The sequence below is a fragment of the Sturnira hondurensis genome, unplaced genomic scaffold, assembly GCF_014824575.4.
Source record: "Sturnira hondurensis isolate 20B ecotype Veracruz unplaced genomic scaffold, ASM1482457v3 Scaffold0008729, whole genome shotgun sequence".
Classification (NCBI taxonomy): domain Eukaryota; kingdom Metazoa; phylum Chordata; class Mammalia; order Chiroptera; family Phyllostomidae; genus Sturnira; species Sturnira hondurensis.
In genome coordinates, this window is record NW_028081360.1 from 97,989 (window position 1) to 119,691 (window position 21,703).

The 21,703-nt window shown below is 41.0% G+C and overlaps 1 protein-coding gene across 1 annotated transcript in view; it reads right to left on the reverse strand.

Moving 5' to 3' along the window:
- The window catches only part of VWA3A (von Willebrand factor A domain containing 3A), a 93,598-nt gene that overhangs the window by 60,132 nt on the left and 11,763 nt on the right, over nt 1-21,703 (reverse strand). Inside the window, 7 exon segments of the mRNA XM_037055788.1 lie at nt 663-740; nt 834-958; nt 5,840-5,957; nt 6,268-6,355; nt 10,458-10,657; nt 14,190-14,277; nt 15,044-15,107. Of these exon segments, the coding sequence (XP_036911683.1) occupies nt 663-740; nt 834-958; nt 5,840-5,957; nt 6,268-6,355; nt 10,458-10,476 (428 nt within the window). The 5' untranslated portion in view covers nt 10,477-10,657; nt 14,190-14,277; nt 15,044-15,107.

Consider the following 21,703-nt stretch of genomic DNA (forward strand, 5'->3'; position numbering starts at 1 on the left):
ATTTTGGACTGTTCGTGCCTGTATGAGGAGTGGAGCCGTAGGTGTTCACCAGGGCAGGGCAACTCAGTGGCTGGGTTGTGACGCTGTATGTGGGGGTGGGGTCAAAGGAAATCAATGATGGTCCCCTCTGCCTCCTCCCGCTGCCGGGGCCTTGCGGTCCATCTCACTGCTCACTCCTTTGCTGGGTTTATCTGCGCGCACGAATGTGCAACCGTGCTCAGACTGCCCCTCACCCTCACTGGGTCCGCAATGCTACCCCTGCTGCCTGCTTGCCTGGGTCGTCTGGGTTGGGGGATCCTTCCTGCCTGACCCTGCTCTGCTGCTGGCTCCGCCCCTCTTACGGGTCCCGGTTGAACAGTTCGTTGTTGCCAGACTTCCGTATAGTTCAGTTTTCTGTTCTTTGGCTGCGTCTTTGTTTACTAAACCTTTGTTGTATTCAAACTTGGTTGTGAGAAAAGGCACAGTGTTTCCACCTATGCCTCCATCTTGGCGGAAGTCCTTATATTCCAACTTCTTTATGTCAGAAAAATAAAATTGGGTCTACAAGTGAGAAAAGACCTGCCTAAAGTCCTACAGAGATTGTCATCTGACTTTCAAGCTCCCGAAAGGCAGTAATTCTTGAGTTCTGGGGTTGCTGGGAACACACTGAAAAACATACTTACTCAGAAAGCTTTGCTTCGAACTGGTGGATGATCTGGGGTGAGAACTGCATTTTCCTCATGGCACTGCTGTCCTTATCCCTGAAGAAGCAACATCTAAGAAGGGGTCTCTCAGGCCCAGGGAGCTGGGTATGTCACTGCAGGTTTAGGGTGAGGGGGTGGCTTCAGACTTACAGCACAGCTGTGCCCTGACAGATCAGGTCAGCCAAGGTGAGCTTCTCAAACTTTAAACTGTGAGTTGAAAGCCAATTGTGTGCATCATCCCACACTGGGGGCTGGATCTCCCATTCTTGTAGCCTCTGTGAAATGGAGCCAGAGTAAAACAAATAGCCATGGAAAGAGAAAGTCTGAGAACATTCTAGGTGCCAGGCTCTCTGTACACAGGTGCCCAAGAGCCACCAACTCCGATGGTCTTACCTGAAAGCAGCCTGATTAAGATCTCGCCTTGCTGAAGGAACAGAGGAAAATGGAGACCCGTGCTCTGGGCCAGCTGTCCTGGAAGTCCAGTTCCCCTCTTCCATCTCATGTCTAACAAGCAGCTGTACAATCCAAGGGAACTCAACATGGCCTGCCTGTGAGAGACCGAGTCTGCACGCATAGAGCAGCCAGACCATACTTGACAATAAAACTCCAACTGGCAACCTCCACAGCAACTGGCCTGCAAGGGTCAGGACTCAGTCAAAGATGCCAGCTTTCCTATTTTTATACCGCTGCTTCCAGCTCAGGACCAACCAAAGAAGTCATATATGCCCACAAACCAATCACATGATATGCCTAGCTTCCAGTTAGGTGCCTCCAGCTTGCCTCTGCTGACAGCGTCCTCCAGAGCACACCTGGAGTCTCCCTTTCTTCACTATACAGCTTTCTCACTCCCCTGACAGCCTTTGAGTCTCTGCCAAACACACGTGATGGTGGCTGACTCTGTTATAGAAAACTCTGAATAAATTCCCTGTCTGTTTTCATTTGGGTGGTCTCTGTTTCTTTCCACCTTGCCTTCTGTCATTTCAGGTGGATGAGTTCTGCCTATCAGTCTGACGGTCCCCAACAAATATTCGCTGACTAATGGAAGAGGGAATGGGTGTATCCTGTCCATTCCAGAGGCTGAAAGCAGTAGCAGCAGGTGACAGTTTTAGGGGAAGAATTTTCTAGCCACCACAGCAGTCTGCCCACGAAATGAACTAAGCCCCCTTACCTGTACCTAGAGACACCTGCATCACTTATATAATGCTAAGCTCAGAATGTGGGAATGTGGGTGAAACTGAAGTCATTCACAGTGAGCATTCAACACTGGTGACGCTTTCTGGGGGCCAGAAGGTAGAGAAAGCTGACCTGAAGCTCTGAGTCCACTTTGGCTGTTCAACTCTTCTGGAGGCTGGCATTTCTTCCATTCTCCAGTGAGTGTTTCTGAGCCCTACTCTGAACTAGGCACTGCTCCTGGTGCTAGAGCTACAATAGAACAAGATGCTAGAACAAGATAAAAATATTTTTGCCTTCTTGGAACTTACATTCTAGTGTAGATGAATGGACAGTAAGGGAGAAAATGGAATTATGTACATAATTCCAGGAAGAAACAGTTCCACTAAGAAGATCGAACAGAAATGTGATAGAAAATGACTGGGGAGGAGATGGGGAGGTAATTTTATCCTCTCTGGGCCAAGATCTGTAAGCTAAGAAGCCAGCCCTGTGCATAGCTTGGAACACATATTCCAATCAGAGGAATGGGGTTTGGGGTAGGTGTATGTCAGAGGGTTTGAAGAACAGAAAGGTGCCCACTGTTGTTGGAGTATAGAAAATACGGAGTACTGTGACATGAGAAGAGGCTTGGAAAGGTGTGCAAGGCTTGGATCAGACAGGGATTTTACAAGTTTCCAGCACAACCACTGCTGTCCATGTGATACAAATTGACCTTAAGTGTTGCCAAAGTTGGCCATAACTCACACAGGGCACAGAATGGCATCATAATAGGAGGCTGTCTCAGTCCCACGGTGAGAGAAACTACCCTCTAGCACCTGATGAGTGTGGAATGGGCCTGGAGCACCATTTCACCCACTGGGACCCCAGTTTAGATACAAGGATGGCTTCAGCTGCTCCTGGGCAACTGCTTGAACCCTAAGTGGGTTCTGCTTGAGCTTGCATTTGTCAGGACTTTTGTTGCAGTGGGTGAGGTGGTAGACAACAGCTATCCACTATAGCTGACTGAGCTACACAGGATAGGACAGAGGATATAGGGAGAGGAAGAGTTAATAGGATGGACAAAGAGTAGGAGGGAAGAAAGGAGTGTGGTACTGTTCGGTGATTTCAAGCCCTCTTGTTTATGAATCATGTGAAGTTGTTTTGATCCCAGAATGAAGCTGTTTACATTGCAGAACAAGATGTTGACAAGATGTTGTCCTGATACCTGCTGCTATTGGTCAATAGTAGCTCTGGATGATGGGCACTCCTGGGGGCTTAGCAATAAGAACATGTGGAAAAGTAGCTACAGCAATGGGACATTTAGCTTTTAAATGCAAGAGTCTGTGAGGACTCACTGAGAGTTCTCAGTCTGGGCAAGGAGACTCTACTGACCTACCCAGCCCTCTGAAGACCTTGGGCATTAACTCCTGCCATGGTGAGACAACTCTTTACCAGGGACAGTAAAAACCATGCAGCAGCCCCAGGAGGGAGATTATCTTGCCACCCATTTAGTGCCATCATTCCCTAGCAATGTGCTCTAACAACAAGAAATGTTCCCTTTGCCCTGGCAGCAGCTCTTGGTTAACTAAGCTGTCTCTTCTGAGAACCAACTCACCAACTTGTAGAAAGGCACACCTCCATTGAATTTGGACTTTATTTCCCTTAAATTCCATTTGCCTCAAATAAATGTAATTTCATTCAAAGGGTGTTATTTCTTTATTGGCTTATTAAGAGACATTATCTTGTTGCTACTGGCTTGTGAAATTATTATAATTCCCACAGTGAACCTGTGTTAAATAAATTACTGGCAATGACAACCTGTTTCTGAGCATAAATTTCCTGCCCAAGCCAATGGGGTTCTCCATTTACTAGCTTTGTGATGCTGAGCAAGTCTTCCTTTGCCTGTAAGATGGGCATCTGAAGCTTTGGTACAGACTAGGACCTTGAGTGCTTCTGCATAAATAGTTCTCGAAAATGGTGGAAGGTAACCACAAAACAAAGACAACAATAAAATGCTGCTATTATGTTCCAGCAAGGGAGTATTGCACCTTAGCACCACATTGTGACTATCACATTGCACCTTAAGTTTTGCGCCCCAGGCCAACTTTCTCTGTTTCAAAAGGAAATTGCAGATACTAAAGAAGTGTGAAAAATACTAATAATTAAAGCAAACATTTAAATAGCACTTATTATGTGTTGAGAACTTTCCATAAATTAACTCATTTAATTCTAAAACATAGGTTCTATCATTAAGCCCATTTTACTGACAAGGAAACTGAAGTGTAGAAAATTTAAATAATTTGCCCAAAGTTACACAGCTAGTAAGTAGTGAAGCTGGGATTCAAACCCAAACATAAAAAGCTCACGTCATGTTTGTGATCACAATATATATGGTCTTTAAATTAGCACCACTTTGTGACTATCACAGTGTGATTAGGAACTGTGAGAGAAGGGACTAAAAAGATCACTTTCTCATTACGTGAGTCTCCGCTAATCAGTGTCCTGTCTTGAACTACCTAAAGCCATTGTCCTGTCTCACACTTAGGGAAACACATGAAATACTGTGAACATATGAATGCTAGATGTCACCCTTCTCATCTTTCAGGACTCACACTGGTCAGTGACAACACTGAGCAAGGCAGATGCAACCCACCTTTCTTCCAGTTTACTTGCATTTGAAATGATCCATCAGGTTTTGGAAAGTTGATTTTGTATTTTTACTATTTGAAGATTCGCTATTAAATACATTCTGGATTTTGAGTGTAGATCATAGTGATTGCATTCTAAAAGTTGAACTTTTCGAAGAGAATAGTAAAGATCTTTGTGTTGGAACGCTCCCTTCCCTCTTTTTCACTGCCACTCACTTGAGAGGCAAAGAAGGCCCTGACTGTGGCTGATAAATGTAGGGCTGGTCCTTGTACATCTGGGGAGTCATGTATTTATATTATATTAGATGAAATAAAGCTATATCATCAACATCTGAGGCCACTGAAAAATCCCTCAGAATCTCAACTCTATTGATATTCCTCATTTTCTTTTAATTAAACTTGCTTTCCCATAAGTGCCCATACTCAAGAAAAGTAAGATATGACTATTTTCCTGGTTGTTTAATTGCCAGAATTAAAACTGTATTGTTTTGCACTGATTATCATTTCACAGGTGTGATACTTAAACTCCAACATAGATTAGATAGTTATGGGCCAGGCCTGCAACTGGACACCCTCTGAAGACAACCGTTTCTATGGTAAAAAGAATTCTGAGTTTTAGACAATCCACTCACCATCTTGGGAAGATGGCTCACATAGTCCTGGTTATTCTAGAGGTTAATTCTTCCATAACTCTCTTGCTCCAGCAGCCATTAGTGAAAATGACTTTTAGATTTAGATTTTAGGGAATCAAAAAAAAAAAAAAAAACAACCAAAATCTCAGGTAGGGGAATTTTAGAAATCAATTTCTTAGACTTCAGGCTTTAAGAATGTGGACAGTCTTCTTTATATGCCTCTGAATATTTCACGATATGCCTCAGAGAACTACAAAATTTCTATAAACAGCATAGACATTCTTTGGTCATTTCTAAAGGCAAGGGATTAGATATAAATGCTTAACTAATCTTTTTCAGTCCTGGGATCCTACGTGAAGAGAATACCCAGAGTTGGACACATTCTGTATTCTCTCACTATGANCAAAAAAAAAAAAAAACAACCAAAATCTCAGGTAGGGGAATTTTAGAAATCAATTTCTTAGACTTCAGGCTTTAAGAATGTGGACAGTCTTCTTTATATGCTCCTGAATATTTCACGATATGCCTCAGAGAACTCCAAAATTTCTATAAACAGCATAGACATTCTTTGGTCATTTCTAAAGGCAAGGGATTAGATATAAATGCTTAACTAATCTTTTTCAGTCCTGGGATCCTACGTGAAGAGAATACCCAGAGTTGGACACATTCTGTATTCTCTCACTATGATCTGTAAACACCGTGACACAGTTAAAGCACAAAGGTTTACCAGTAAGTCTTGTGTCTGATTAACATGTGTAACTAGTAGTCCATCGTCTGGATTTTGGCCAAGTTCACTGACATCCTTCTGGATCAATTGCTTCTTTGAGTCTCTGTTTCTCTTTGTGCTACAAAACAAAGTGATCTGATCAATGTCCCAGCGCTGGATGTTGATTCCACACTGACAGTGCCTCTAAAAAAATGTTTATTTCTGTGCAGGAAGTGGGGAGGGTTCCTGTAGAGTCCTAATAAAATGTGATCTCTGGGTTCATGAGAAATTTTACTCTATTTTTCTGGTGGATCACTGAAGCCCTCAGGTATCAGACAATGCAATGGCGAGTTACCTGCCTCACTATTAGGCAGGTATTCCCCCCTCAACTCCCCAGGGCAAAATATTATTGTCACTGTATTTTTGTGCAAAATCAGAGAGAAGCTTACCAGTGATTTTCTAGATATTTATTATCTTGACTGTGGGAGACGTGGCTAGTTTGTGTTGCCATTATAAAGACACTCGGTGCTTGTTCTCCTAGGGAGGAAAAGAATTCCAGATAAAAGAGTAAGTTTATCCAAGATAAACTTAATTTTAGTTAATAAACTTAAGTAAGTTTATTCCAGATAAAAGAGTAAGTAACTCCAAGACTGTTCTCTATATTCAACTCAATTCTCCTCTAATCCATCCAATAAATACTTATCAAACACCTATGAGGTATCAGGCTTTGTTAGGGGCTGAGGATATAATGGTGAACAAGATAATGAGGGTTTCTCATTCTTGGTCCTTTTGACATTCTTGGTTGTGAGGCTGTCCTGTGCACAGTAGGATGCTTAGCAGCATCCCTGGACTCTGCCTATTAGATGCCAGTAGCACCCTTACCCCCAAGCTGTGACAACCTGCACTGTCTCTAGACATGGCCTGATGTCTCCTAGGAACACAATCATCCCCAGCTGAGAACCACTAAGCTAATGTTGTTCTTGTCCTTTGCAGTGCTTGATTCTAAAGGACACTGATGTTTAAAAAATTAAATATATTAATTACAAATTGTAGAAAGTGCTATAAAGGAAGTAAACAGGATGGCATTATAGTGATCAGGAAAGGACTCTACTTTGCATAGGTAAGGTGGGCAGAGAAGGTGTCTTTTGAACTTAGACCTTCTTGAAAGACAAAAAGGAGGTGGTTGAGTTAACAGTATAATGAAGGCTGCATGAGGCACAGAGGACAGCAAGTGACCATAGTGATTCTGAGAAGGAGGAGAGAGTAAAAATACTGAACTTTTTTCTCTGAGAACTACATCTACACTTAAAGAGCTGGGTCCTACAGCCTGCCTCTCACAGCTTATTGAATCAGTGGTAGACACGTACCCAAGGTGGATCAATTAGATTCTCTGGGAACTGGAATTCAGTTGTGGAGCCACCATGTTCATTCAGAAGCCAGAAGAGACTGTCCTCAGAGACAAGTAGAGTTAGTGGTCATTGCCAGCTTTGGTTCCTGGGGCCACTCTCTCAGGCTTCCTTCTTATTCTCTGCCTGTACCTTCTCAGTCTCCTGTGCAGGCTCCTCTTCCTCTCCTAAGCATTTTAAGTCAGTGTCCCTCAAGACTAAATTGTGAACCTTTTCCCCTTTTCCTAGGGGATCTTACCCTTGTTCATGGCTTGAACTACCACCTACATGAAACAACTCTCAACTATGCATCAAAAGCCCAGATCTCTGACTCCAGAAGTGGGTGTTCATCAACACCGGAAATTTCCATCAGGAGTACCTCAAATTCAACACGGCAAGATAGAATTCATATTCTCTACAAACCTACTGTCTTTTTATTCTCTAGTTTAGGGAAAAGAACAACCACCCATCTTTTCATGAGTCAGAAACCTAGGAATTATTGACACCCCATTCTCCATATCCAATCCATCACTTGATCTTGTCTGTCTCTCCACTTGCCTGTCTCCATTGACATTTCTCTTTTCCAGACCAGTCATTTCTGCCATAAACATTACTAGTCCCTAACTGGCCTTCCTATATGTCAAGTCCTCTCATCCAATCTGTCCTCCTTACTAAAGCCCAAATGATCTTGTAAAGACAGAAATCCAATGCCACGCCCCTTCTCCCTCTGGCTTAACACTATTCAGAGACTTCCCTTCATTTTTAGGATGAAGAGTAAGATCCTTGTGATGGCATCTGAGGCCTCATGTAGTCTGGCTCCTGCGCACCTACCCTCCAGCTCTCCCCTTTTACCACTGTGACCCTCTTTGTGTTCACAGCACCCTCCCTTTTCATAGGAATGCTGCATTTCCCTCAACCACAGGCCTTTTCACATACTGCCTTTACTCTGCAACATTTTTCTCCCAACCCACTGCTCCTTGAAACTGCAGCCCAAATGTCACTTCTTTGGGACATCTTCTCCAGCATCCCACTTTATTCAGGTTCTTTTGTGCTATATAAACTTTCAGAGAACTATGTTCCTTTTCTTCAGCACATTCTTTAGAATGATACATTCATTTATGTAATTTTTAAAAATTGGTCTCTCTCTCCCATTAGGTTGTAACTGACATGAGGGCAGGGACTGACAGATGATAAATATTTTGAGGTGGGAGATGAAGGGAGAGAAGGAGGTTGAGAAACTGCCTTGGGTCTTGAGTTTTTAATTGCTGATTCCAGGCACTTATGAGAACTGACTTCACTTTCTGCTGTCAAGCTAGCTCATTGAGGTTTTTATTATTTGCAACCAAAAAAAAAAATACTGGCAAAATATGGCAGGCGAGAAACTCCAAACAGAGATACAACTTGAACGTGAGTGTGCATTCTTATGAAATCATTAAATAGCCTGATGATGTGGCAACTTGCTTTTCTCTTTTGGGTCTTTAATCCTTTGTCAGGAGGATTTTTTTTTAATTTTTAAAGATTTTATTTATTTATCTTTAGAGGGGAAGGAAAGGAGAGATGGAGAGAAATATCAATGTATGCTTGCTTCTCATGTGTCCCCTACTGGGAACTGGCCTGCAACCCAGGCATGTGCCCTGACTGGGAATCAAACTGCAATCCTCTGGTTTGCAGGCCCGTGCTCAATCCACTGAGCTACACCAGCCAGGGCCGAGGCTTTGTTTTTTTGCGGGGGAAGCACCAAGATCACGTGGCAATGTCTTAAAAAAACAAACTGGCTTTACTGGGAGACTCTAGTGGCAAAAACTGTTAAACAGCCCATAAACAGTGGGCACCCCACAGTGTCTCAGTTCCCTTTTCAGTGAGGAATTAACACTTAAGGAAGCCAGAGGCCTGTGGCCCATGAAGGCACGTTATAGAACAACATGGTGTGCTTAGAAAGAGCACTGGTCCTTTGGTTTATTTCTTCATCTGTAGAAATATAGCATACTGGTATTCTACAAGTGCTGCCTCTTCAAGCGCTTTATATGATACTTAAGCAATCCTTTATTCTGTGAACATTTACAGCGTGCCTACTAGGTGCTAGACAGAGCAGGCACTGGGGGAGGCTGCAGTAAAGGAAACAAAGCCCTTATGCTCGAGCTTTGGTGCAGATAAAACCTTACCAGGGAGGTCTTCTTTGAGCACCCCATCTCAGTAGCCCCTCCACCCTGCTTTTTCTCCCCTCCTTGCCCTGTTTCATCATCTGATCTTATTTATTTACTGATTATCTGTCTCTCCCTGCTTCTGCCCCCATAAATCCTCTAGAAGACAGACCCAGGAGGAAAGGAACTTAGTTACATTCTCTACTAAAATGCTTTTGCATAAAACAGTGCCTAGAACATAGTAACTCCCCTGAAAATATTTGTTGAATAAACTTCCCCCTGAAAATATTTGCAGGTCCAGGGTTTTGACAAAGGTGGGTCAGCTTACCTTGGGGTAGTGTTGACAGGAAGGGAGCATGCAAAATTGTCTTTGGTCAAGGGGAGAGTTAGACCTGATTAGTGGATAAAAGATCTTCAGCTAACTTCCTGTTTTGCTAATAGCTGGATCTCAGATTCTTCTAAATGTTTATCCAGGATAAAGCCATCCCAGGGTTTATACATTTTAATTGCCAAATAACCTCTAGTCTTGACCCTACCTAATCCATTTTACATCCTGCTGCTATAATGACTTTTCCAGTATGTGGAGTTGTTTATCTTGCTATCTATTTAGAACCAGATGTGGAGCCTCAGAGCCATGGATAATCACCTGGGATCTTCTTTGCAAGGCTTAGCATTGCTTCAGGATCTGTTCCCTGCTCACCTTTCTATCTCATCTTAAATCCTTCTAGTCCCTGGCAACACTTACCTTGTTATTTCATGCCTTTCTTTGCTCAAATTGGACCTACTTCTAGAAATGTCATTTGCCCTTTTTGTTTGACAGGAAAACTCAGAAGGTCTCTCCTGAACCCAATTTGTTGTTCCCCCAAGTTGCAAAGAGAATAGTGTTCTCCAATCGTCCCTTCTTTCCCCTCCCCCCGTTCACACCAAGTTGTCACAGTCCGGACTGGCCCTATCACTTGTCTACTGTTGTACCCCCAACACCTGGCACAGTGCCTGACATGGAGGAAACAGATGCTTAAGACCCCAGCCTCCCTAAATTTTTTCTCTCTGTTCAGAGCTTAGTGTCTCCCACACCCTTTCTCATACCACCTCTGACAACCTTGTGATACTCACCTTCACCTGCATTTCTCATTTCTCCATCTTTGGGAGAAGGGCTCCTGGTCCTAGGACTCTGCTTTTCCTGGTGCCCACTTCCAGTTCTAAGCAACTAAAAAGGCAGTGAAGCAGACCCTGCTGGGAAGTGTTAGCTGGTCTCCAAGGCAACAGACTGCACCACTGCAAATGTGAGGAAGCAACAGGGAAAAACCTTCCTCCTGGAGGGGGACGAAATGGCCACTTTGTTAACACATGGCTCCCTCTCCTCCCCCTAGCACTCTGCCTTTCTCCTTCCCACGGAAAGCCGGGAAGCAGGACTGGGACCTCTTTCCCAATTTTAGAACCTCTGGGACAATAGAGAACTATGGTTTAGACCAGTAGAGCAGTGGTGCCTGCTGCCTTCCTGTGGTAGGAACTGAAGAGACAGCAGACAACACATTAAAGGCATTAGAGGCAGTAACCTTCTCTCCCTTCTCAGATTCCCTGGTGTCCCTGGGAGGGGTCTTGCAGTCCCCCCCCCCCAAAACCTGGTTAATACAACCACAGGCTTAGTGACCTGTTATAATCAGAAGAGAGCATCTACTGAAATAGTTCCCAAACCCAGGTGCCCTTCAGAGTCACCTGGGTTGCTGCTGTGAACACATACACAATCTCATCCGGGAGACTAACATAACTGTGGTAAATTGTGGGAACAATAATCTTTGACAATAAGCTCAGGTGATTATGATGTAACCAGCCCTAGCCCATAGTTGGGGATTTCTTCAACTCCTTTTATGGATGTCGAAAGAGACAAAGTGATGTACCGATGTCAACCAGCCTGTGTGGCCTGTATGTGGCTGAGGAAATCTGCACTTAGTTTTTTTCATCCAGGTCATTTCTCAAATCACTGTCGGCACTTTCTGAACCTTGGATTTTGAAATTTAGAACATATGCAGCTCGTGGTAGTCCTCATATGGTAGAGACTCCCTCGGATGCTGACCCCTGCAGTGGCTTCCATAGTCCAGGTCAGAAACAAAGCCCTCACAATAGAAACTGCTGATCTCCCACCAGTTACTATGGGCAGAACTAATGGATAGAGAGCAAAATGTGTAAATCCAGGTCATTGGTCAACATCACCAAGGCAGGAGACAAGGGAGAGCAGAAAGAGGTAAGGAAGTCAGGAGAGGTAAGAATCACAAGAGGCTGAGAGCAACCAACCATCAATAGTTACTCTGTGAACAAGTGAGGTCTGTAAGAGGCGAGGGGGAGGTGGGGAGAGGTTGAAAGAGGGTGAAGGAATTAGACAAAGAACATATATATAATACCCATGGTCACAAACAATGGTGTGGGGACTGACTATAGGAATTGGAGGAAGGCTTGGGGTGGGAGAAAAACTGGGACAACTGTAATGGCATAAAAAAAAAAAGATGAGGTCCTTGTGCCCACCGTCCTGAAAATCCTGGGTAGAAGGGGCTGACAGGTCCATGTGAAACCATTTTGGGAGACACGGGGGCCCAAGAGACATAGTTCACTACCCTCACAACTTCCTCTGCTCTTGGATACATAGGTTTTTAACATTTTATAAGAAGTAAAACCCAGCATTGCAAAGTCATTATTACTGCTTTTTTTCTGTTTGAGCTTACATGACACATATTCTGAATGTGAACCAGATGGATGATAAAGGAGGGTAAGCTTTTTAGGCTGTATGATCAGCCAAGAGGAAAGCCACACGAAGGTACTGTCTTGCAGTGATCCTCAGACCATATGTGGCTCATAATGGATCACATGGAAAGGATTAAAGCATAGTAGGAATTTATCTTACCTTGATCAGCTACCTTGATCAGGTTCTTGGTACTTGATCAAGGTTAAAATCTCTGACATTTATTTAGGAACACTAATCTGGTCCCATTACACAAAATATAATTGCTATGGTCTGAATGTTTGTGTCCCAACAAAGTTCCTATGTTGTAAAACTAACCCCTAAGGTAATGGAATTAGGAACTGGGGACTTATGATTAGGTCCTCATGATTAATGCCTCCTGAGTGAGATTAGTGCCTTTACAAAAAAAAAGAAGTCAGATAGAGCTCTGAATCCCCCTTCCACCTATGAGACATCTGCAACCCAGAGAAGGGAGGGCCCTCATCCAATCATGTTGGCAATCTGGGCTTGGACTTTCAGCTTCCAGAACTGTGAGAAATAAAGTTTTTAAAGTGATGTTGCAATGAACATAGTTTTATATCTTTTGTTTATTGAGATTTTATTTCTGTACGATAAAGATACAAAAGTAAAATGTATGAATCTAGGGACTCTATTTTTAAAATAAAAATATCCTAAAACTGAAAGTTTTAAGTTCACAGCAGGCTCACTTTTGGTGGCAAAATGGTTGAACTGGGACAAGGTTAGTCAGTATATTCCATTTAATGTGAATTTTTAGATGTTTTGTGATTATGTAATGTCGCCTCAGTCTCTGGTGGGGATGTGACATAATGCATAATATAAGCACATCACTGATTTTTTTTAATCTGAAAAATACCAAAGCTCTTTTAACTTTTTGATAAATGCTACTGTGTAGCAGTGAGTCTCTATAATCCTCATGTATTGGAATAAGTAGATAATGATGACTTGGATAACTTTGTTTTTAGCAATCTAAAATTCCCTTTTGTTTTTTAAAAATTGAGATATAATTGGCATATAACCATTGGTTTCAGGTGTACAATGACTTGATGTCTGTATATATTATAAATTGATTACAATTTAGTTAACATGTAGTAAAATTTGCTTTTTACAAGCTACCTAACCTGTGATATTTCATTACAGTAGCCCCAAAAGACTAAGACAATGTCATTATGTTGTAACAGGGGACACACCCATAGAAATAGGGAAGGGGTTTGAGCTGCACATATGTGACTGGAGACTTTGCCTCCTTGCTGAACGTGCAGCTGGAAGAGGGACAACGGCAAACATGGCCAACACTGGCCCACACTGTTGGAAAGCTGGACGCTCCTACTGACTTTTGGCATGCATTGGGATTTGGGGAGAGGACTTTTGAAATGGAGTGTGCCTAGAAGGGAAAAGTTAGTTAGTTCTTTCCCCTCCCCTAGTGGAAGGGGCATGTTGATAGTCTCCAGCTGGTCTGCCAATGGTGGCCAGTGTGTACCTTTGAGTGGAGGCCTGGGGCAGACTCCAAAAGGTGCTTGAAGCTGGACAGTGACTAGAGGCCAGCGAAGCCACCTATGTATACTGTACTTTTGGGTGGGAGAAGAGGTTCTTGGCATAACCTTGACCTGAGCTGGCAGAGGATGACAGGGTGATTTTTCTTTGGGTGTCCTAGGACACCGAAAGGTGGCTTATAGGCTTTGAGGCAGAAACTTGCTATTATTTCCAAACACCTTGGTGATAATTCAGCACTGTGAATAGATTTTTTGTTCATGTGTTATTTTCACAAATGACAAATATTGTCATTTATAGTAGTTGTAATGACAAATATTTAAATAGCTATTTTTGATGTCATACTCTTGACTTTTCCTTTCCCTTTACTTTTGTTACCCAGACATTTTAGGCAGAAACTTGCCATTAAATAAGATTCCTTTCTTTTCCACCAAAGTCTGTCTTTGGAGATTTGCCTAGTAGGGGGCAAGCAGTAGAACTTGCCCCTGCAACCCGCCCCGCCCCCGCCACCTGCCCCCACTGGCTGGGTTTGGTAACAATGTGGTTACCAAATTAATTTGGTTTGTATTAGACATTAATTTGTATTTTGCTCTATTTCTTACCTCTATTTCAAGCCAGTAGCAGGTGCTTCTTGTTGGGTTGAGAAGTAGTGGCCTGAAGTGAACAGTTTCCTCAGTCTTTTGTAAAAGCCTAATAAGTGAATTGAAATATTAAATAACATGTCAAAGCAAAGTAAGAGGTGTGTGTGTCAAGAGGAAAGTGGAAGTGCATCAAGAGTCCTTCCGTTAGAAGAGACAGGAGCCCAACTCCAACTGGCTTAAGGCAAAAAAAGAGAATTTGCTCAAATGACAGAAAAACCCAGGTATAGTTCTGACCCAAAGGCTAACATAATGCTAACAGAAGTCTGCCTCCATTTCTCCTCTTCCTTTCTTCTATGATGGATTTATTCTCAGGCAGGCTCTTCGTGAGTAGCTGACTTGGACCCTCACAGCACTCTTTTCCCCACACAATTTAGAAACTCTAAAGAACACCTCTTTTCCAGAGTTCCAGCAAAGTCCCAGTCTTGGCTTTGGTCACATTATGTGCCTGTTCCTGAACCTGGCCAGGATGGCCTCTGTGTCCAGCCCTGGAGCCAGAGAAACCATTCAGGCTAAATGTAGGAAAGGGGCTGTTTCTCAAACAAAAGAGTTGAGTTTTATTTGTGTCTTTTAACAAAAAATATGTATTTTTTGGTGTTAGAGAGAGGGGAAGGAAGAGTGGGAAAGAAACATCAACGTGCGGTTCTCTCACGTGCCCCCTACTGGGAACCTGGCCCGCAACCCAGGCATGTGCCCTGACTGGTAATAAAACTGGTGACCATTTGGTTTGCAGGCTGGCACTCAATCTACTGAGACACCTCAGCCAGGGCCCGCTGTGCATTTTTACCAAAGGAGACATAGGTACCAGGGGAACATACCTCTGAGGGAAGCCAAAGGAGTGGGGGAGGGAAATTCCCAGACAGAGGTCAAGAAATCACAGATCTGAAAATCAGAGAACAGGGCCCTGTTCAGCATTTGGTAACAATGCTTCAGGGAGATGGCAAAATGTAAGAGGAAACAGGTCCCTGATGTACCCGGGGGGAAAGTCCACAGGCATTGCAGTTTGAGCTCACCAAAGGTGACCACAGCCCAAGCGTGGGCTGGACATAGAACCACTGCACCATTCAGCCTGGGACAATTATGTCTCAGCAGTAATTAGTGCAGACAGATGACAAACTACTGGAGGGACCTTCCTAATGTCTGAATCATGGACTTCTGCATAAACCCAGCATAATCCAATAACCAACAGATTTTCCATCAACAAGGTAGAAGGACCTAGCTGATGGCCTGCTTGGGAAAATTTCCCTGGGTGCTCAATTCCCAAAAGGATCCCAATAAAATCAGTGTATAGCATCAGGTAGCTCACCAACCAAGGAAGTTGGCACTGCAAAATACCACTTAGTGACAACTCCAGGGATACAGCTTGACAAGAAGAGGGAAATAATGGAACAACTTAATAACTTAACACTGTTTTCCCCTCAATAAAATGTAACATTCACAGAGCATTTCTAAGTAGGACTGCCTTTTACGGTTGGTTGCATTCCACAGCCAAAGAGGCAAACTATTGATTTAGCTGCTCATGACTGAGAAAAAGAAATGTAACTGGGACAAGCTATTTTTATTCCTTCCAACAAGCCAAACTGGTAATGTGGGACAGCAGTAGTAACAGATATGAAGTCAGGGAACCTAGGTGTGAAACCCAATTCACCAATTACAAGTTATAAAGCTTTGGGTAAATTGTTTATCTTTTTAATTGTTAGAATTTTATTAAATATTGGTAAGCAAACAGGGGTGGTGGTGCACACTTTGGTTGAAGAGTCCAATTGTTCATCTTTCTGATCCTTAGTTTTTGTAGTCTATAAAATACTTCCTCCTACTCCATAGGCAGGGAGGATACATCAAGATGACATGGAAAAGTACAAAAAATGAATTTAATGTTCACTTTTCTCCAAATTTTTTATTGAATGCCACTATTTCTTAACCACAGTGCTTAAAAAACATGAATTGCCTTAAAGAGTAGTTGATACACTTTTAATGTCAGGTTATTATGGTACCTGGAAAATTTCTGTTATCTAAGGTCTAAGTTCAGCAGCATTATTTGCTATAACAAAAACTTGGAAAAAACCTAAATATGCATCAACAGAGAAAGAGATTAGTATACACACACACACAAACTCTGCAGCCATTTAAAATGAAGGCCTACATTTACTGACACAGAAAGACATAAATTAAAAAGTAGTGGTAGATACATATAATGATCTTGCTTTTATTAAAACTGAAGAGGATATATATACCTAATAACTGTTAAAAATAGTAAAGTCTGGAAAGTGGGTTAAGGGGGAAGAAAATGTAATTTCCTATATTCATTAAAATAACTACAGATGTGTTAACTGTTAAAAAATCCTTTTGTCCTGTTTAGGGTCATGGTAATGTCCTCCACAACAGCACTTAGGACAAGAAACAGTTTTTGATGACCCTGAAAGCAGAAATGACATATGTGAGTCAGGGTGAGCCTGCAATGTAAGTCCATTTTGCTCCACACTAATTTCGTTAGTAAAATATGTAGAAGACAAGGCTTTCTTAGATAAGTGGATTATTTTTCCTCTAGAGTACTGTATTATGGATAATGGAAAGGAGGGTTTTTTAACTGCATTTGTAAATGCATCAAGAAGGCGGCAATGTAAAGGAGTTTTTACTTTTCAATTTAGAAAAACACTAGAATTGTTTTAGACAACTAAATTAAATATTTAGACAACACAAAGGATGCCAGAGTCAAAACATAGCATTAATTTTACTGACTTATCCTGACAAATAATAAATGGGGATTGACTTATTAGTAACCAAATACATTGGCAATATTTACTTAAGTGCCAAAAATGGCCAGATGGACATAACCACATCTAAAATGGGATCAAAATTTTTAGTACATCCCTTTTACCAGAAATAATTAAGAACATTTTGGCAGAACCAAGTTTTTTTTTTTTAATTGTGCAATTACAGTTGTCCCCATTTCCCCCCTATTATTCTCCTCTGTCCTGTTTTTATCCATGTGTCCTTTGTACGTGTTCCCTGAAAACCCTTCCCCTTCTTTCCCTGTTATCCCTCTCCCTCCTCTCCTCTAGTCACTGTCGGTTTGTTCTTTATTTCCATGTCACTTATGAAACATATCAAATGTATGGCTTCAAGAAAATGAGGAAGACACAAGTTGAGAAGCCTCCAGAGTGCTCTCAGGATCAACAGAGCACTCGCATCATTCTGGTCCTCTGTGTATCAATATTAGAACACTGTGAGCTCAGTAGAAGTGTCTCCAGTCTACAGAAATATCCCAAGGAGGTTAATGAAACTGGCATATTATAGTAAAATATTTACCAACAAAATGACCATACTTGCTGATCTAGGCAAGCTTCTGTTTTCAGTTCACCAAAGCAATCCTGGAAGATAGGTGACTGGGTCTTTCAAATCTCCAGGAAATAGTTTCATAATTTTCCTTTATACCCAGCCCCAAATTTAGTTATGATAATTCATGAGTAAAGCATTGGGGCAGGTCCTTGGAGAACATGAGAAGGACACATTCCTTGCATGATTACTAAGTTTATAATCTAGTTATAGAGAAGTATTTAATAACGACAATGGCCCTGACATTTGAATGCTTACTATCCACCAAGAACTTTCCATGCATTATCTCATTTAAACCAACAATAACCCCATAGGGTACTATTACGTAGGTACTATAAGCCCCATTCTACTTGCTGAGCAAACCAAGGCTCACAGAGGCTAAGTGATTTATTAAGGGTCACACAGCTAGAATAGTGAAACAGAAATTCGAATCCAGGCAGTTTACTTCCCTCTAGTAAGTTCTGTTACAGAAGTATAAGCAAAAGAAAAACAAAGCACAGAGAGTTAAATATATTTCAAATATGGGAGGAATTAGAGGACAATGAAAGGAGGAAGAGATATAGACACAACCAAGACAGACAGCAGGTGTAGCGAAAAAATGAACAGACTGGTCTGTCAGTGAAGAGAGCAGTGGGAAATAAGACTGAAGAGACAGCTTGAAGCCAAACCATGAAGGATTTTCCACGCTATGCTAATATGGGTTTCATCCTGTAGCCAGGGGAAATAACAGGGACTTGAATAAGGAAATGTTTCCATTTGTTAAGATTATTTTGGCATAAATTATTTGGATGGACTGAAATAGATAATTAATTAAAAACTGGTTCTATCCTGTGTTGGTGCTTGGCTGAGACCTAGCTGTCTGATTTTGACAAAGTCAATAGGCCTGAGTCCTTGACTTCTTCATCTGGACAGCAGACACACTTAACATGCCCCTGCACATTTCATCCAGCTCTGAACGTTTTTTAAGTTTCATGAAAAAGATTTCTTCTTGAAATTTAATCTTGGGTAGTCTTATTAGTCTGTGGACCTGGGGTTGATCTGTACAAACCTTGAATGTGCTTGAAATTATCATCTCAGTATTTTCTTTTGCTGGGAAAATAACCAAAATTCTAAAAATTTATACAGCCTTATGCTTTCTATCTATAATACCACTTATAAATAATTACTCTTATTTTGTTGCTGGGTAACTGTGACCCAGAGGAGTTTACTTTGCATAAAGTCCTCTAGTCTTGGTGTTTTTTTCTATAACCTTCTCATATAGTGGTTAGAACAGAACTGATGGAAGACTAAGTAACAATAAGGTATTTTTGAATCCATGTTTTTAGTCTGTTGCCTTTTTATACAGTATTGGCAAAGTAAAAAATGTGCTTCCTCCCAACTTACCATTACAACTTTCAGTTGATCTATTCTTTAATAGGTTTATAAAAAAGAACTCTTCAAATATCTCTATAATCTATGTTATAAATCAGGATAAGGTTCAGATGGTGCAAAGATACAGTCAAGAAATCATCCCCATTTACTTGAAACTTTCTCAGTTAAAGCATTCAAAGTCTCATGTCCCAGGAAACCCCTCAGTCTTAAGCAAACCGGGACAGTTGGTTATCCTAAGAAAATACCCATAAGCTCCAGAACTGAAGAATGTCCAGACCCTACATTGCCTTTATTTCCTAGTTCCCCATGAGGTTCCCAAAGAGGCCAGGAAACAGCAGCAAAGGGAAAATACAGTGTTTTATTTGATCCTTAGTTATTATTAGACTGGGCTCATCTCAATACCTCCGGAGCTCAAAGAAAGCTGTTTGCGATGAAGCACATGGACAAATCTAGACACCAAGGGTCTCTATTACTACTACTTCAACCCAAATTTCAAATCTTAGAAGCCAAGATCCTTTGGTCTGCAGTAAAGCAGAAACAGAAGACTGAAGCAAAGATGAATGGGCTTATTAGGTCTTTGTGCAAGGAAGAAAAAGGAAAGATGGCTAGTTTTCTTTCTCCTACTTCAGGAAACATGATACAGGAGAGAGAGCAACATTTGTATGGTTTATTCTTGCTGAGTGACTCTTCTTATTGGTAAACATAGCCTAGTCAATATTCTGGACTATTAATAGCATCTCTTCCCTAGCAGGGGAGGTAGGAGTGGAAAAGGAAGGAGAGGGGAGACTTTTCCACCACATGATGCTAACAGCAAAACCAAAGTAAAAGGCAAGGAAGTGTCATTGTGTGAATATGTGAAACCTCTTTAAGGAATCAATTTTGAAATAAATTTTTAAAATCAAAGCTTATTTCAAAGTAATAGAAGCCTTTTGTTTCTTTAGTAGACAATTTATTTTGATAAACTTGCTCCATAACAAAAATACAAGTGAAGAAAATTATGTTCATTTTATACAGTTCGTATTAACAATCTGTTTTGAAACTATCAATTGAAAAATGTTATAACCAATTAGAAAACAACTCTTAAAAGTTTAGGGCAATATACAGACCTTGATCACAAACTTCAAAATCTCTTGAGGTGATACGACTACTAAATTCTGTGAAGGGAATCCAACCTACACAGGCCACTTTCTTTCTTCATATACTTTTATCCTTCAAAATTCAGCTCTAAAAGACAGCTTACTGTTTTGCATTATGAAAGTAATTTCAATTTTTAGAAGACGATTAAATGGGTTGGTAAACAGTTACTACAATCAGAGTAACCGTGGCTAGTAGTCTTTTAATAAAGACAAAATAAATGTAACATGTTCTTCCTATGAAGCCCATGATGCAAAATAATAGCTAAGCATATATGCAGAATTAGTTTCCAACTTTTCAGGGCCCTTCCTCTAAATCAATAGATTGTATGTCACCAGGACTAATTATTATACTAAAGAGATTAAACAATGAATTCTCAGAATATCAACTAAAAATACCAAAGCTTTAGGCAAAAGAGTAAAAATTAATGAAGTGTTTTGGTCATCTAAAACATTAAAAAAAAGAGAGCTACCCTTCAAAAACAAAACAAATGGGACAAAAAATAAGTTTATAAGAAGTAGAAGAGTCAGAAAAATTACATACACACATTAACAACATAGAACATGGATTACCTTTGGAAGGGATTATACTGAAAAAAATTTTTTAAATGAACTGAAATTTTCCACGTTTACAGATGTTTAGGCATATGTAATAGGAGCTTCCAAAATTTTCAAACTAAGTCCTGTGCAAATAAAACCTACAACTAGTTTTTAGCAGACTTTACAGTGATGTCCTTAGGTATGAGAATAATGCACACTCTAAAAACAATGTAACAGACAAAAGTTTGACAAATGATTGCACCATAAAAGTGTTTTATATACAGTTTACAAGCTAAGATTTCCTGCTATAAATTAATACTGTACTATATAGTACTTACTATAGTGACCTTTTTAAAGCAACTGCTGATAGTTGTGTCTTTTCACTTACAGGATGTATAGAATTTTATATGAATAAGTCCATTTCAATGTTTGGTCTGGAAGTGCACAAAGATTTGACTTCACATACTTGATGGGACAGTTTTAACCCTGGGCTGACTGGTCAGAGTTTCATTCATCAGCCCTTAATGTACTGAACCTCCAAGATGATGATGAAATTAAAGACAATTTGATGGTTTGGATAACAGATACAAATAAAACCTTAAATTTTTGTCATCTTGTAATACCACTGTAAGTGAAAGAAGTAAACAGAGGGGACGTTCTTAGCAGCAGAGAAACTCTCTCTCCCCATGCTCATGATCCAGTTAAAAATATTTTGAGACTATTTACAATAAAATTCATCTTTTGGAAGAGAAAAGCTCTTGGTTATATAAATTAATTTGAAACATACTTTGCTAACACCTTATGTCTGGAATAATGATGACAATGATAGCTTTCCTTCAAAGTGACCCATCGTGACTGAGGACTAATCAAATTCCCCTGGGAATGGCAATCCCAAATGTCTAACTGACTAGACAACACTCAGGGAAAAAGAATCTACTTCAAGTATCTTCTAAGGTTTCTTTGACCCTAGGAAGAAAATGTGTGACATTCACTGGTACCACTCAAGGAATGCATCACAGTGGTGGCCAACCTCTTACCCCCATTTCTTGAGTGAGCTGCAACACTGGGATTTTCTTCCACAATAAAGTACTGATGAAT